The sequence below is a fragment of the Anser anser genome (assembly GCF_964211835.1).
Source record: "Anser anser genome assembly, chromosome: 3".
Classification (NCBI taxonomy): domain Eukaryota; kingdom Metazoa; phylum Chordata; class Aves; order Anseriformes; family Anatidae; genus Anser; species Anser anser.
In genome coordinates this window covers 118589883-118605510 of record NC_139722.1, presented here as the reverse complement: position 1 = coordinate 118605510, position 15628 = coordinate 118589883, and the positions used below count along the sequence as shown (strand labels likewise).

At 39.2% G+C, this 15628-nt stretch overlaps 1 protein-coding gene and 1 long non-coding RNA gene across 12 annotated transcripts in view; one reads left to right on the top strand and one right to left on the bottom strand.

Moving 5' to 3' along the window:
- Positions 1 to 15628, bottom strand: part of PLCB1 (phospholipase C beta 1) — a 415451-nt gene that overhangs the window by 9334 nt on the left and 390489 nt on the right. For 2 of the 10 annotated variants that reach the window (XM_083828908.1, XM_083828909.1), the window contains exon 32: positions 15535 to 15599. The exons of 7 other annotated variants lie outside the window; for them this stretch is intronic. In XM_083828908.1, the coding sequence (XP_083685034.1) occupies positions 15561 to 15599 (39 nt within the window). In that variant the 3' untranslated portion in view covers positions 15535 to 15560. Of the gene's footprint in view, positions 1 to 1404; positions 1463 to 15534; positions 15600 to 15628 lie in introns of all 10 variants that reach the window. One more of the 10 variants, XM_083828906.1, reaches the window with a different exon arrangement.
- The window catches only part of LOC310896552, a 69068-nt gene that overhangs the window by 47558 nt on the left and 5882 nt on the right, over positions 1 to 15628 (top strand). The window contains exon 5 of one of the 2 annotated variants that reach the window (XR_014581597.1): positions 9418 to 9529. This is a non-coding gene — a long non-coding RNA (uncharacterized lncRNA). Of the gene's footprint in view, positions 1 to 9417; positions 13081 to 15628 lie in introns of those variants that run through there. The other variant, XR_014581598.1, reaches the window with a different exon arrangement.

The following is a 15628-nucleotide window of genomic DNA, read 5'->3' as shown; positions in this document are numbered from 1 at the left end:
CGATTTTGTTAAATCAAAAACATTCATGAAGGCCATATTTGTTTTGATGAAGTTCTTCCAATGAAAAATATTTAGTATGACTCAAAATAAACTTTTCTTAGTCTCAGATTTTCCATACTGCTTGCAATTTTTCTGTAAGGCCAATTTTCTGAGTTTTGTGCTCCTTTTAGCCTTTCTTTTTAATCTACCTTATTTTGCATTATTCATAAATATTTTCTTACCCTGATCATGCTCTTTCTAGCTGTGAATGATGAAGGAATTATGAACGAAAAATAATCAACATTACCTGGCTTAACAATCAAGATAAAATGCACGCTGAGGACTAAACAGTTCAGTATCTCCAGCAATGTCTGACTTTCCCAAAGGAAACCCTTTATTCTCAAGCTTTTGAAAAGATTTTAATGATTTTTGAATTCTAAATCCAAACGTGAAAAAATCGTAATTAGCATTATTTCCCCTTGAGGTTGAGAGTATAAAAATGTCAAAACAAATGACTTTTTTGGTACATGGTTACTACATTTGTTTACCAGTTGCACTTTGAAACTGATTTGTATCTATAATTTCTGTGGCACTACCAACATGCAGTATGAGATTTAGTGGCACAGAAATACTACCTGTTCTTTTTTTTTTTTTGATGATAATCTCAACTGCATTAATTTCTTCTATGCAATTTCATCAGGATGCATTCTGACAAGAATTAATAACCAGTCTCTACATGATTCGTTGCAAAAGGGTGACTGCAACCTCTACAGGACATTTCTGTTTAGCATAGCTCCCATTTTCCTTTTCACATATCATTGGAACTAACTATTTATTTTGTTAACACCGGTGACACTGATGTCTTCACTGGTCAGTGAAAGCATACTGCAACAGAAATACTGGTCTGAGATTGCAGGCCCTTTCTCACTCCTCCCCCGTTTCTCTAAATCTGCTAAAGCTCCAAATATTGTTTTTCTTCCTGCAAATGCTTGACCCATATGCCTAAAGATAATTTTGAATAGAGGATTTGGGGCTTTTAAGACTGCATCAGACAACAAATATGCATAATGTCAGTGACCTCAATTTAGCTTCCAAAAGAGCGCATACAGGACTCCTGGATTAAGGGTACAGAGAACAAGCAAGCTGCTGTTCTGCAGCTTTTCATTTTCCGAGCTTACTTAATTAGAAAGCCATTCTGGAGGGATACAGCATTAAAAGACATATGAGTAGCAAGAATTGTTAAAAGCAGATGGAGGCTCAATAACAGGGAGAGTGAAATTGAGGAACAGAGCGCAGGGATCAAGTGATTTATAGGCAGCAATTTTTGTTTAATTGGAAACAGGAGGACTTTCTTATTAAGAACCATGTTACTCCTTCCACTAAGCAGATTTCTGCTGGGAAGACAAAGGAGTAACCACTGCTTACTTGTCCTGGTGCCTCTTGCGGCCTCGGTCCCTCCGTGGGGCTCAGCGTGCCATGGGGCCTGCAGAAAATGGTGACTCAAGGTGAGGCTGATGGGTTTGGGAAGACCCAGGACTCCTCTACAGGCATTTCCCCAAAGTGATATACCTGCATCTGCCATGTAGAAGAATGGCCCAAAGAAAGCAGCTGGGAAATGCAGTTTCTTGGGAAGCCAGAGCTGGGGATGCAGAGTTAACATCGCTACATGTGCAGAGCTCATTAGAAGGCAACGGAGAGTTGAAGGAAAGTATTTTCTCTTTCTCCCAGCAACCGTAAGCAAGTGCTTAAAGGAACATACCACTGTGTTAACATTTGGGCTTAACTCAAGGACGATATAGCTAAATGTGAAAGAAAGCTGTTAGGTAGCTGAGGCCTTATCTCAAATGATGCTGGTGCACGGTATCGTTAAAGAAAACCTAAAGGCACTCTGTAACAGAGACAGCACGGATACACGCATTGCACTAGGTAAATGACAGCTGGTGTGGTCTTTACACAGAGTGGAAAGCTCCCATTAATGATTCCTGTCCTCAGACAAGGACATCTCAGTTTTGCTGCACTCCCACCACTGCCTTTACAAATAATGGTTACTTTTCAGACCACGACAGATATAAGTGACACCAACTTCAGGACTTTCTGTCCGTTAGCCCCACCTTGAACCCTTTTTCTTCCACATAAAACTTCCTAATCCTTCATACAAGGTCTAAGACACCAAGCTAATCTTGTCCTGCATGGTCTCAGTGCCACTCCTGACTGAGATCATGGGCCCTTGCTCAGGGGTAGCTGTATTTTCGACTGACCCACCCCTGGTTTCCCATGTCAACAGGTTTCACCGTCCAGATACTCTACTTTAGAAATTGCCCCAACACACGCTTGAAAAAATCAATATAGCACCTGAAGCCCTTTATAAGCCAAGGAATCTAGAAACTGTATATTGTGCTATCTTCCCTTCTTCATATGCTCCCTATTTGACATTCCCTGACTGCTATCTTCCATGTTTCAGCTTCCTGTCTCTTCTTATTAAAGCAAACGTGATTTGCTGCACTTTCCCCAATGTACAAGTCCCCATATAAATGAGTCCTTTAATATCTGCTGTCTCAAGGCATTAGACTGTAACCTTAGGGCCTTCATCAATCTGCGTCTCCACCTTTATTAACTGCAACTTCAATTAAACCAATGGGACTGCGAAGAAACCTGGGACCTAGGCTCCTAGGTTTTAACATTCTCATAAAGAAACGCGTATCTTCTTTCTGTATAGTAAAGCAACATCTATTCCAAGACCTAATTAAAAAGTAAATGTTTGAGTGATGAGATGTCTATCGGTGTCCAGATTATGTATGTATTATATACACACATGCCTGCACTGTACTGCTGATGAAAACTTTTGAGTTAGAGAAGTTCCTTGCAGCAAAAGCCTAAAATGGTGACTTTTTCCTACTGGCAGTTATATTATTGTTAGTAATTTCAGATCTCTTGCGTTTTCTTTAAAGAGAGAGCTTGTACTGAATTCTGTGGGAGGATTTTCTTCACAGTAACTTTGTTTCCTATTTCTTCAGCAGGGCAGCAATTTATTCTCATGCAAAGTCCTCCTCTGTGCCTTGTAAGCTGTATATTTGGAATCATTCTTCTTTTTGATGAGTATTTTGTGTAACTGTTTCTTTTTGTGGATAAAAAGCTTTCTTAATCTGTCAAGTGTTTTTTGTTGTTGTTGACTGTATAAATATGTGACCTATGCATCTCATGATGCATATCAATAAAGATAATTTGAGCTGGTATGAATGGGAAAAAAATCCCTTCTTCATGAAGATGTATAGTATTTTCGGGCTAGATTCTGCTCTTTTTCATTATCACCGGAGAAAGTTAACTTCACTGTAAGCAGAAGAGAATCTGCTCTGTTTCAATGCAATAAATCCAGAGAAATTCCACTGAAGTCTCATCTATCAACAGATACTGCCCTTAGTTTATTGGGATGGATCCAGGATGAATAACTTTAGTGACATAGCTCAAATGGAGCTTCTTAATTGGTCCTTTCTTAAAAAATGCTGTCCATATTTTGGGTACTGTCTTCAAAACAAACAAGCAAGAAAAACATCAGTGCATCCATTACCTTCTACGGATGGTGATTTTTTCATTTCCATGTTGCACCCCGTAAACAGGCAGCTGACTGTCCAATAGCACAAGCCTTGAAAGAGTAGCAGTATTGCAACTCTCAGCTCAAGAGGCCATAACAGTCCCTTGGAAACTCCTTTTAAATGACATCTGGAGGTTATAACAGCAACAATATAGTCCAGAAATACTTCAAATCCCGGGTGGACCAGAGGACACGAGGCTCTCAGAGCTGTGCAGCACCAGAGCAGCTGAGTAGGGTGTCTCCTGGGGGTCCTGGAATCCATGGGGCCACTTATATAATGTGTTTTGCCTAAAAGTGGTGCTGTTCTGCAGAGTGCAAGGTTCTGGCTATTTTTGAAAGAGGACAGAGACAAGACAAGAAAGCTTCAGGTGCTTAAGGCCTCCTGTGCAAGGGCTCAGGAGCTGATGAAATACAGACCTGTAAAAACAGTGGTGAAACCCACACCACATCTTTTGGATCCTTGCCTAAACTGAACTCTGAATACAGTTTAACAAAGTGCTTTTCAGTCTCTCACATCCACCTTGCTAACAGATAATTATAGCGTAGCCTGTGTCTGACTCTTGGCAGGACATCTCTAGCAATCCCATCAGTATTGCAGAAAATTCCCTCTGAGCAGAGAGACTGCTTCTCAAACACAACAATGAAATGAAAAGGAAATAAATAATTTATTTCTCTGTCTCTCTCTAGAGGCATCCCTGTGCTACTCAATGGAAAAGGAAGAGACGCATCCTATGATTAAGTCTGGCACCTCCTTTCGCTGTGATAGTCTGCTCTGCCCTCCTACTCAGCCCAAGGTCTCAAGCCTGTTTAGAGTAGTAAAAGCTCTGAACACACACTGAGGTCTGTGCATCTTGAGATAGCATGCTTCTTAAGGTATATGCTCAGTATAATTTCCATGTCGTTGATTATTGTCAGGGAACTGCAAGGAGTTTTAGAAGCAAGCCGTCATTAGTTCAAAAATAATCATGCTGATAAAGCCTTATAATGCGCATTGACTATACCTCTTCGTATTAGAAAGTCTCTGCAGGATGGAACCTCACTGAAAAGTGTGCTTGGAAAACTACTGAGCAGTCAGTCCTTCTGTTAATATCCTGTTAAAATGAATGTTTTTAGACTAGAAAGCAAGCACTCTCTGAATAAAGATCAAAGCCTCAGAAGTTTCTTCCAAAATCTTTTCAAGTAATTGCAGCTCTGTAATCCTTTGTAACAATGAAGGCTATTCCAAAATATTTCCAGCTCACTAGCAACGTGAATCTAGCTTCCTCTTTACTATTAGCAGAGACACGCATCTCCCCAAACGATGAGCCAATTTAGCAACCAACCTATTATTCTCTAACATAACCTAATGAAAAAAATCTATTTAGGATCTAACTCAGAGGTATCAGACACACACAAATGTATGCAGTCAAATGTGCATATGGTAGTAACATTAGGCAAACACTGGCAAATATTTCTACTATTTATTGCAATGTCTCAATTCAAGCAATGTTCTTCACTTCCTTTGGAATAGGGCAGTGGGGCAACTGCCACGCTGCCAAATAAATCCAGATATCATTTCTGATCATTAGCCCTACTTCTGACCGCTGTTTGTCTTTCTTCAAATGAGGTTGTGGAAAGACAAGAAAAATGAAACATTACAAGCTAAGACTTTCTTTTGAGAGAGTAGTGTGCAACTTTTGTTTCAGTGAAGTAGCCTGTTCTGCTCTAACACCCACATGTCCCTAAACATACCAATAAAAGGAAAACTTCATTTGACATGCGAAGGACTTTTTAAAAAGAAAATTACCTGTATCACACTTTGCCAGTTCAGAAGTTTGGCAGTGTATATTATCTTTCCCAGAAGACAATTAGAGGTTAAGTGGATGAATGACTGGATGATAAGCATATTCTTTTCTAGCTATCTATGTCTTAACCTGTTCGGTAAATATTTTTTAAAATAAATTAGAATTAGCTAATTTTGAAAATTAAGATACAGTCTCTCAAATCATTTAGGTGCTCTAAAAGCTTTCAACTTTTAAGCTATTGTGCTAAAATTGGAAATTTAAATATGCTTTCTGCTACCCAGAGCTTGAGGCAGGTGTTGATCAAATGATTAATAAACGTAAATACTTGTAATTTGGTGAAAGCAACATCTTAAAGACCAAACACGAAATTTCTTAGGTGCTTGAAGAGCAACCCAAGAAAGATAGCTCAGCTATTCATGTCTTGGATGGAGACCACTCTGGGAAGGCAATAAAACAGAAGTACACAAGCACATTTTCATCTCATAGCTGAGTTTTATATTGACTTTGCTACTCTGCTTCACAGGTGGGGTTAGGTGACTTTTTATTTTTATTCATTTTTCACAGTTTATTTGTCAAAAAAAAAGTTTTGGCAGGATAATCTATACATTTTTGAACTGCTGTCCATGATTTTAGCCATCTCAGAATGAATTACTGTAATGCTCTCATTTTTTGTTTTGTTAGTAAAAACATTAGAAAAAATCAAAGTGTTCTACTTCTTGAAGGCAAAATATTCAAAAGCACTCAACTTTGGCATTACTATGTGCCTAGCAGAAGTTTAACAGTGGACACACAGCTACTGTCCTTCACTTTCCATCTTGCAGGAATAATGGTTTAGTACTTTGGCCTTTCTACTTCCAAGAGGGCAGTGTAAGGGAAGCTGAGACTGAGCTTAACAATGACAAAAAGTTGGAACTTGATTTAAATTCATTATATAATTAATATTAAACTAAGTTGTACCATTGCTGTTAAGAATGCAAAGTCTGATGCTGGTAATGGCTGCTCTATGTCCATATACTACTGCTATCTTCATTTCTCTCTACTTCCATCTTTTTTTCACCCATATACCCACCACTTCTCATTGTTTCATGCTATATTGCACAGCACACCATTTTACTTTTTTTTTTTTTTGACTTGGGGTGCAAAATTAGTATGGAATTCTTACTGTACCTCTTAAAACTTTACAGCTCAATGTAAGAGCCGCACTGCCCAGAGGTTCAACCTCATTAAAAATAGCCTGAAGGCTTTTACTTTCTGATACTACAATGAACTTAAAAGGAAAAATACCTCTTCTTGTCTGTACTGCTATTACTGGATTAAGGAGTACTATGCAAAGGGAGGTTAATGGAGCTATCCTCATGATTAAGTTCAAGGGATTAATGTTTCAGTTCAGTTGTTTTTTATTTAAACATTTTTTCAAAGGTCATATTAACACTAACTATCACAAACTCAGGCAACTCTCTAATTACCCATCAAGTTTAAATGAGCCATGCAGAAAACTTTATTTCAATGATGTTTAGCAAGCATCCCGCAATGCAAAAACTGACATATAAGGTAACTCATAATGCTAGATAAACAACAAAAAGCTTGTCCCAGTGCTGCACAGAGTAGGTTGGCTTCATTCCTGTTAAGAGGCAAAGCCAAAGTTCATTTATGTTTACAAGAAGACGGTGATTGACTTTGATGGGTTTTGGATTTACAGTACCAGCAACTGTTTAAATACAGGCAAAAACTAACCAGGTCAAATGAAAGAAGCATCAGCACTAAATAGCACAAAGTGCACACTCTTTCCCAAACAGAGATCCAAAGCTGATCAGGATTTTCAACTACCTTGACTTAGCAACTGAAGGTAGCTGCAAAACACGAAAGAGTTTAGGAAACAGGGCCAGGTTGCTGCTTAAAATCCAGGCCTGTTTCAACAGACAGGTAGAGACAACAAATTCCTGTGGAAAAGGTCAGATGCCATTCTCATGTCCAGACCCACTGATCTTTTTCTCTCTGCATGCAACCTGATGTGGGTTTCTGTCGAGCACCTAAGCTCCATGAAGAAAGGAAGCCTCTGAAGGTGTTTTGCCCCTCTTTTAGTTAGTATGGGTGAACAACTACCGCCCTTACCGTGCTGCAGCCCAACCAGCCAGCAGAGATCCTCAGGTCAGCTGTTCCCAAGTGTGGTGGAATATGTTCAATGGGCTATGCTGATAGAAAACATGCAAATCATAAACACAGAGGAGCAGTTGCATGTTGAAGTCTGCTCTATGGTATATTTTTCACCTTGCAGTGCAGTTGGACATCTTAAAGTCCTCTTGAACAGATTGGTCAATGATACTGCCACCAGCACACTTTGTTTTTGCAGTCAGACCTCTTGCCAAGGAAGAGGAATATATTCCCTAGAAGGTATAGCCAGCAGGTACAGGAAAATAAGGAATGCCACAACTTACTAACACTGGACAGTGATACCTTCATACTGGTAACAGCTTGCTGTATTCAAGAGAATGGGCTGAAGAGGGAGAGTCCATGCTTAATTAGAGAAAACATTTCCTTTAGAGCACAGTGTGAAGCTGCAGGTTCGAGAAGGACGCAAAGTACCTTTTGTCCATGGTGTCCTATCCTTTATAGAAAGATTCAGGCACAGCCAGTCAAGAACAGCATGATGGGCCCAATGAGAAAGAGCAGCCCCCAGAAAGGTGGACGAAGTACCAGCACCACGAGGAATCGGTTCCTTCAGTACCTTCCTTTCCCACAGGTCTCAGTGTGCAGAGACCACACCGGGGCCTCCTCCCGCTCTCAAGCCTACTACAGGAAGAGTGAGCTTTTCTATTGACATCAGTGTGTGCTGGATTTGGTCCCTGGCCTTTCTCCTTCTGAACTTAATATAGTTCATCCAAGTTTAGTTCACCAGAGGGTCAAGCTTGAACTGAGATGAATCCCATGGAACTTCACTAAGTCCTTTGCTTTTTTTTTCCACTGAGATGCCACCAAAATATATAACATGACCTCCTTAGAGCTCTGATTTGTTTTTAATCTGATTTCATTTGTGTGTATCACTGTTGGTAGCCTCTATCTTGTAAAAGTTTTGTACTGTGCAAAACCTTATTTAAGAAAAAGAATTGGCAGTATAACCAAACCACTTTCCATTAAAAGAACTTATCTTCTTAATGCTCTATCTGTATTTTATTATTACTGCGGTACTTGACATCTTCCAAAGGCATTAAGAAGTTCTTGAGAGGTCTTATAACTTTACAATGTATTCTGTCATGCCAGTTCTGATCACAGTCTAGTTGAAGATAAGTTTAATGAACACTAGAAGAATACATGTCTCGCATGGAAAGTGATTCAGTTATTTGAGAAAGCAACAGTATACTTTGAAAACACTTGTTGCTTGGGTTAAAGCTCTATTTAAAACGTGTATAGTACACATTTTACTGAGGATAACAGAGACTGATTTTGAATTTGGGGAGTATTCCAAATGATGGTAGGCAAGTATTAGAAATAACTAAGATTGTTTACTTGCAAAAAAATCTTTTAGAACAATGACTTATAAAATACCATCTTTTCTGCATCTAATGCAAATGGATTTAGAACTATAGAACTACAGACAAGCATTAGATTTAGTAATGATGAGTGGATAAGCAAGTCAAATGCTACTCTATATAACAGCAATAAGATTATTCTGAGTTAGTCACAAGAGTTATTCCTAAAAAAAAAAATTAACACATGTTATTTAAACTTTCTTACATATCAATTAGTTTGAAAATAATAAGTCTTTAGGCTATCTATTAATTGCAGCACTGTAGACACAATCTGTATTTAAAATTATGCAGTGAAAATTAAGCCAAAGCACCAAGCAGTCTTGGCTAACAAAAAAGATTTCCTCAGCCCTTCGGATAAAGAAGGAGAGATAATGGGGGCACTGAATTCACAAGAGAACTCTTTCTCAGTTTACTATTCTCTGCTTGTCACATGTTAACACAGACTACCGAAGCCACAAGCTGTTATCCACGTGTTCAATTCGCAGTGTTGCATTTTCAGTGCATTCATTTTCTGATCATACGGTATGACTGTTTTCAGACAAAAAAGAAAAGAACTCCAGTGATTAATGCAAAGGAAGGACAGCAACATATGTAACCTGAAGAACAGCTGATTAAGAAGATTCTGCCACAGGATCATTTACAAGTGCAAGGTAAATGTAGATGGGAATTTTAATTAGTTTAGCTACTCTTTTTTAGAAGACAGAGGGAGGCTGGTTGCAGAGGAACATCTATACATCAGAAGTCACCAGTTTTAGTTTCTACTTGCTGTTATGGCTCTAGGCTCTCAAAGAAGGCTTCAAAGCACTCTTTTACGTCTTACTGTCTTTACAGAATAGATCCTATTAAAACAGAAGTTCCCTTGTCTGGACATATTTTGCTGCAATGATGTGCTGAAACTACAACTTGGCATTTGTACCATTATAGCTGGTTCACGCTGGCATTTGTCAGAGGTACACAGCATGGACTGCCACATCAGTCACAGCTGCTGACTGCAGCCGCTATCCTCAGTGGCAGCAGTGATGGGAACTAGAATTATTTTTAAAAGTGCAGCTATTAATTGATAGGTATTTTTTCCTGAGTCTTGTATGCCTGCAGCATCCATGAGGAGTCAGAGAACATTCAGCTGAATGGTGTCTTCCTGCCACAGAAATTAGGAACAAGCAGCTGAAATATTCTCTCTTGGAAAGAATGTCAGATGGAGGTAATCAGAAAGTATACCTGAGAACGATGCTTCTTTAAAGTCAGACAAACCGAAACAAACAGGTTGCTATCTTAAGTCTTCTCTGTGTGCTACACCAACAGCTACCAAGCTGTTACACCTTACTGTCTCTGGTATCTTGCACTTAATTATACTCTTACTTGATAAGAAAAGGCAGAGCATCGGGCAGTTACCTTTCTGTGTGTAATACAGCTCTTTATCCTCAGACAGTAGTGATTTATATTTCTGTGCTTGGAAAATGATAAACTCTTTGACATGCAGCCTAGCCACTGTGAGATTTCCTACTGTCAGTATCCTGACATGTAAGTTGGTTAAAAAACACTCTAAGATGTTCTCTACTATATGCATGTTTATTTTAAACGTGCTCCTCTAAATGCTCATTAAATTGTTATAGGAGGGAAATCAAGGTGAATACTGAGTCTATCCTCTTATGGCACGTCTGTATGTTTGTGGATGCATATACTCACAAAAATATGGGAAAAATAAGAGGGCATCTGACTATTTTTACGTAAATCAAAATACTGATTTCACTGGCATAAACAGAGATTTTCTATAAAAATTCACGTTACTGAAGTATTCATACCAGACCCAGGTAAAGAAAGGGTCTTTGGTGAGATACTTGTCTTTTTCTTTTCTTTTTTTTTTTTTTTCTTCTATCTCCTGCATATTATTGAAGGAGAGACCTGCTGAAAAATCTCTGGGTACTGACAGAACTGGACATGAAAATGGACACTGTCATGGTGGTGACCTCTGACAGTTGTCCACACTAGGAAGAAGGGGTGGTGAAGCTTACTTGCCCAGAAAACTTTTGAAAAAGGAACACAGCAGGGCACAGGACACTCTCAACTTCTTAGCAGGCAACATTCATATTTGCAATGCATATGCTCCACCTTACTCGTGTTTGTACAGGAAGACAGACACCTATTTCACCTAAAAGATCTCTGAGCAAGCTTATTGCCTTTTCACATTATATCAATTCCTGCAGCTGCCAAGAGAGATGACCTTGATCATCTTGGCCTGGATCAAATCCTCAAACGTGGTTTATATCACTTAACTGAATCTACTTTGAGGGAGCAGCAGCCATTAAGGAGCAGCTGATATTACAAGAAATTAACTCGAGACTTAAAAAAAAAAAAAAATCACCTAAAAAGTAAAAAACAAATGAACAAAAAACAAGTAATAACTTAAAAATTGAATTAATTTTCAATCAACTAGTATTTTCTAATGTGAGCCACAGTAGTGCCTGACTGAATACAGATGGGAATGAAGGGTATTCCAGGCCAAGAGGAGACATTAACACTGACATGGAACTGGGGAGAAGTTACTGCAGAGTTTATTCCATTATGCCACAGAGAGCATGAGCCCCTGCTCAGAATTACAATGAGTCTTTGAGGAAAAGACTGACAGCGAATTATCATTTCCAGGATGTTCTGTAATTTCCATGCTACTTAGCATTACAGACTCATACACCTATCACACCTCAACTTCAGCAGGATCCAAGCTAAGCAATATAAGATGTATTACTAAAAGAAAAGGGAAAGAATTAATTGCTTCCAAGGCCATCAGTCCTATCAGGAATACTGACTCCCAAAACCTGATCTGGGCTTTCAGATTTTTCAGCAGAAAAGATCACTCTGAGAACAGAAATATTACACTGAGATCCCACTGACCTATGCAACCCTGCAAAATACGACTCTGAGCCAAAAAGATACTTCTGAATATCCTGGTATTGAATAATCTCAAGAAGAACATCAGGAGATAATCTATTCTATATACTAATGGTTTCTAGAAATACTAACCTTCAGTATCAGCAGTTGGTGAAATAATTTGCCCTATGTGCTTCAAGCCGTATGTTTTATTCAGGCGTTAACACCTACTTTGTGAAAATAAAGATGTCAGAATGTGAGCTACCACATGCAATATCATTCCCACAGGCCATACAGTAATTAAGCATGCAGACTGACGTTGCACCACACATAATTCTAGATGTACGTAACAGGCATTAAAAGACTTACAAAAATCCAGGTTTAGAAAAGATGCCAGCTTGATTCTAGACAGCATCTACACATGGCTGAAGCCTAATGAAAAACTCTATCATGCACTTAAGTGTTTATCTGAAAGATCTTAAAGGATGAGGAAAGTGTAGCAGTAACTGTTGGTCTTTCTTTTCAGAGCTATCACAAGCCATCCCTTCCTGGCTTGGAAGGGATGCATGGAAAAAAAAGAGCTGCATGTTCAGACCAGACTTTTAAGTTTACATTCTCTTATTCTGCCTCAAAAAAATGTCTTAGGTTTCTGCTGTTGACAAAGATCAATCACTATTATCAAATGAAAGTTTCTGCTATAGATGACTAAGTGGATTCAGATAGTTCCTGATAGTTCCTGAATGAAGCTGTGAATTTAGGTCATTTCTCTACATTTATGCACAGCTACTCTCATGACTCATAAGGATTACATACCTCTCCTGCTTATGAATATTCTCTAAGGTCATTAGTTTTGTTCAGCCTAAAGTCATTGGTTTCTTGTATGGGAGAGAGCGCTGAGATACGTCTTGATGGCCTGCATGAAAACTTGACTCTTCTCTTCCCTTCTGTGCCACCTGACCTCCTCCTACCCAGCCACTTCAGAGCATGAGAGCTTGGGACAGAAAGGAGTGGAAGAAAAAAGAACTTCCCATCATTCTCATATTTCCTTTAGAGCAAGTGAAACTGTGGGGTGGATTCCTTCCCCCCTGGTTGGAGCTCCCTGTGTTCCTAGTGCTGATCCATGTTGTTTCCCAGTTTTCATGCACAGGTAGGACACACTGAATGGTAATTCCAGCATGCACAGCTTCCCTAATACCACATTCCCCTGTACGCAGTCTATGAGGCTGAACTCCTGAGAGCAGGACAAAGCAAAAGAAAGAATAACTGCAGTGGACCAGACAAGGTGTTATAAGTGGTTACATGGCTGCCACAGGAGGTTCTTCTCTGAGGTAACATTTGCAGGAGCAATTGGATTGCCCAGCTGCCCACCATCCTCCCAAGATATCCTGATTTGACCCAAGCAGGGGACATGAAGTTGGCCTCATATTGTTTAAAACGTAGATGATGTATGGTGAGAACAGAGTTAAGCACTTCTCTTTTTTAAAATGTTCACAGAGTGGTTTCAAGGCAGCTCAGCTCTATTTCTATCCTCCTGCTTTTCAGGAAAGGAAGACAGAATATCCCCGAGGAAGAGAAATCAATATTCTCATGACACTTATACACAAACAGCAAAGAAATCCCAGTTCCTTAATGAACAATTGCCAATTTAATGTTGCCATCTCTACTAAGTCACTCTTTTGAATACTGTCAAGGTGCCAACATATTCATTATGTCCTCTACTTTCTTTTGTCACAACTATGCTCAGGAAACACACGCTTTTAGTTGCCTTGCCTGTATCCAAGAGGAAAACAACATTCATGCAATCAAAGCCCCACCTAGCAGCTTTAATAGCTGACCTTATCAAATGAGAGAACTAAAAAATATTTAGAAGTAACTGCATTCTTCTTAAAAAGTGTTAGAAAAACACTTTTCAATAGTAGAAACATTAAAATAAATTGTAGGTATATAATGATATGTATAGATACATGAAAAATATGTTAGTGTCCCTATAGGCAGAAACAGGTGATCCACAGCAAAACAAAAATAAAAAGCCTGACCAATCAAGTTATAGTCACATGCTGTAAATCAAACTTATTTAGCATTTGTATTTCAGTAGAGTCTAGAAGCAAATCTCTATTTTGCAAGATACATATCAAACACACAGAGCTGGTTCCTTCTTTCTTACCTGTACATGCTCATAGAAGTATATGTGCATTTAAAAAACAAACAACCCCCCCCTAGGCAGGCTAATAAAACAACCCCTGAGGATGCACAAGGAATTGACACATTGCTGCTGGCTAGGGACGAGAGCAGCAATCACAGCAAACATGCTCCTTCACCACTGCTGAAGGTGCAGCACTGCTAACACCAGCATTGGCACCACACAGACTGGAAGTGTAGTCTCAAAAACCTTGGCCTTGGTTATCATTAGGAAGGGCTATAAATTATAAAACAATTATTAAGGCCTTGTATGTGATGGTGAAAAGCCACACAAGGATGTTCCCTAGCAGGGTGGAGCTGCAGCACTCTTGAGAAAGCTTCTTCTACTCCTGAGCATGTGTGCGAGTTGAGCCACAAGACGCAGAAAAGCAAACACTGCCTGCCTGGCAGTTGACCAAAATCCTTTGCATCCAGGTAACTGCAGCAGAAAGGTTGGTTTTGTTACCAAATACAGTCCTCACTGAGAAGCTATGGCAGTTCTCAAAGAGAAACAAAACATATCAAAACATTGCAGAAGGCAGCAGTAGAAAGAGAATATTAAATAAAAATACAAAGCAAACAGGATTCACTGATTCAGTGACAAAGGTGTGTGGTTTATTGTCACCCCCATGTCAGTGAAAGCTCTGGCATGACCATACTTAAAGAGGTTTCAGGAAGCTCACTTATGCATAGTCATGTCTCCTGATAGCAGAGATATCCCTGAAATACTAATTCCTTCTATCATCATGTTCTAATCATTAGCCCTCCCATAAAGCAAGGAAAAAAATATCTTTAATCTACTTGCATCTTTCTTCCAGGCTTTAACTGCCTTTCCCCATTTGTCTTCTGTTCTTCCTCTCTGAAAAACTCACTCTCTTACCTCTAAATCTTTCCCTTCAGGCTTTGCTAATCCTGCTTTACTGATTCACATTCATAAATTCTTTTTTTTTTTTTTTCCCCAATTTTCCCTCCTGCTCTGACACCCTGGTTAATCCTTTCTTTCTTTATCCCATAGTCTGGTGTCCCAGATGACAAATCCTAAATTTATCTTCTTGGTAAGCTTGATCTTCAGAGGTACCCAGAATTCTCACCTTCAACATCTTTCCCCTAGCTCATTCTTTACATTTAGATGCTCTCAATTCCTACCCCTATATCTCCCCCCACATCAATCTTTACCTCTTCAGAGAGACATTTAACAGTGCCTGGTTTTCTGATCTGTGAGTACTGCAGCTACTGTGAGCAGAGAACAGAGGATATTCTGATGACCCAAAGGGCTGTAGGAAGATGGCTTATATAATCATGCTGCTACACACAGCCCCTGACCACTGCGCTGAGGTGGGGCAAAAGCGGCAATAAATAAAGCAGGCAGGCAGACAATGTGGTGGGGTATGATTTGAAGAAGCCACAAATTGCTTTACCGGCATAAAAAGAATGTAATGGCCAGTGGCGACATATTATGCAGCTAGCAGATAATAATCAGGGCTGTAATTGCTCAAAGATTTCAGAGGAACCACCAGGCAGTAAATTGTGTACGCTCCTGACTCAAAGTTTTGACATGTAAAATGAAAACAACATTAGCATTACTTGATAAAAAGGGGAATGTTTCACTCACTTTCACTATAGTCTCATATTCCATTTCTACTTCTGTTTTTCCTCTACTTCTTGTTCTTCTATGCTCTTTAAAACAAAACCAAGGATCATTTCAA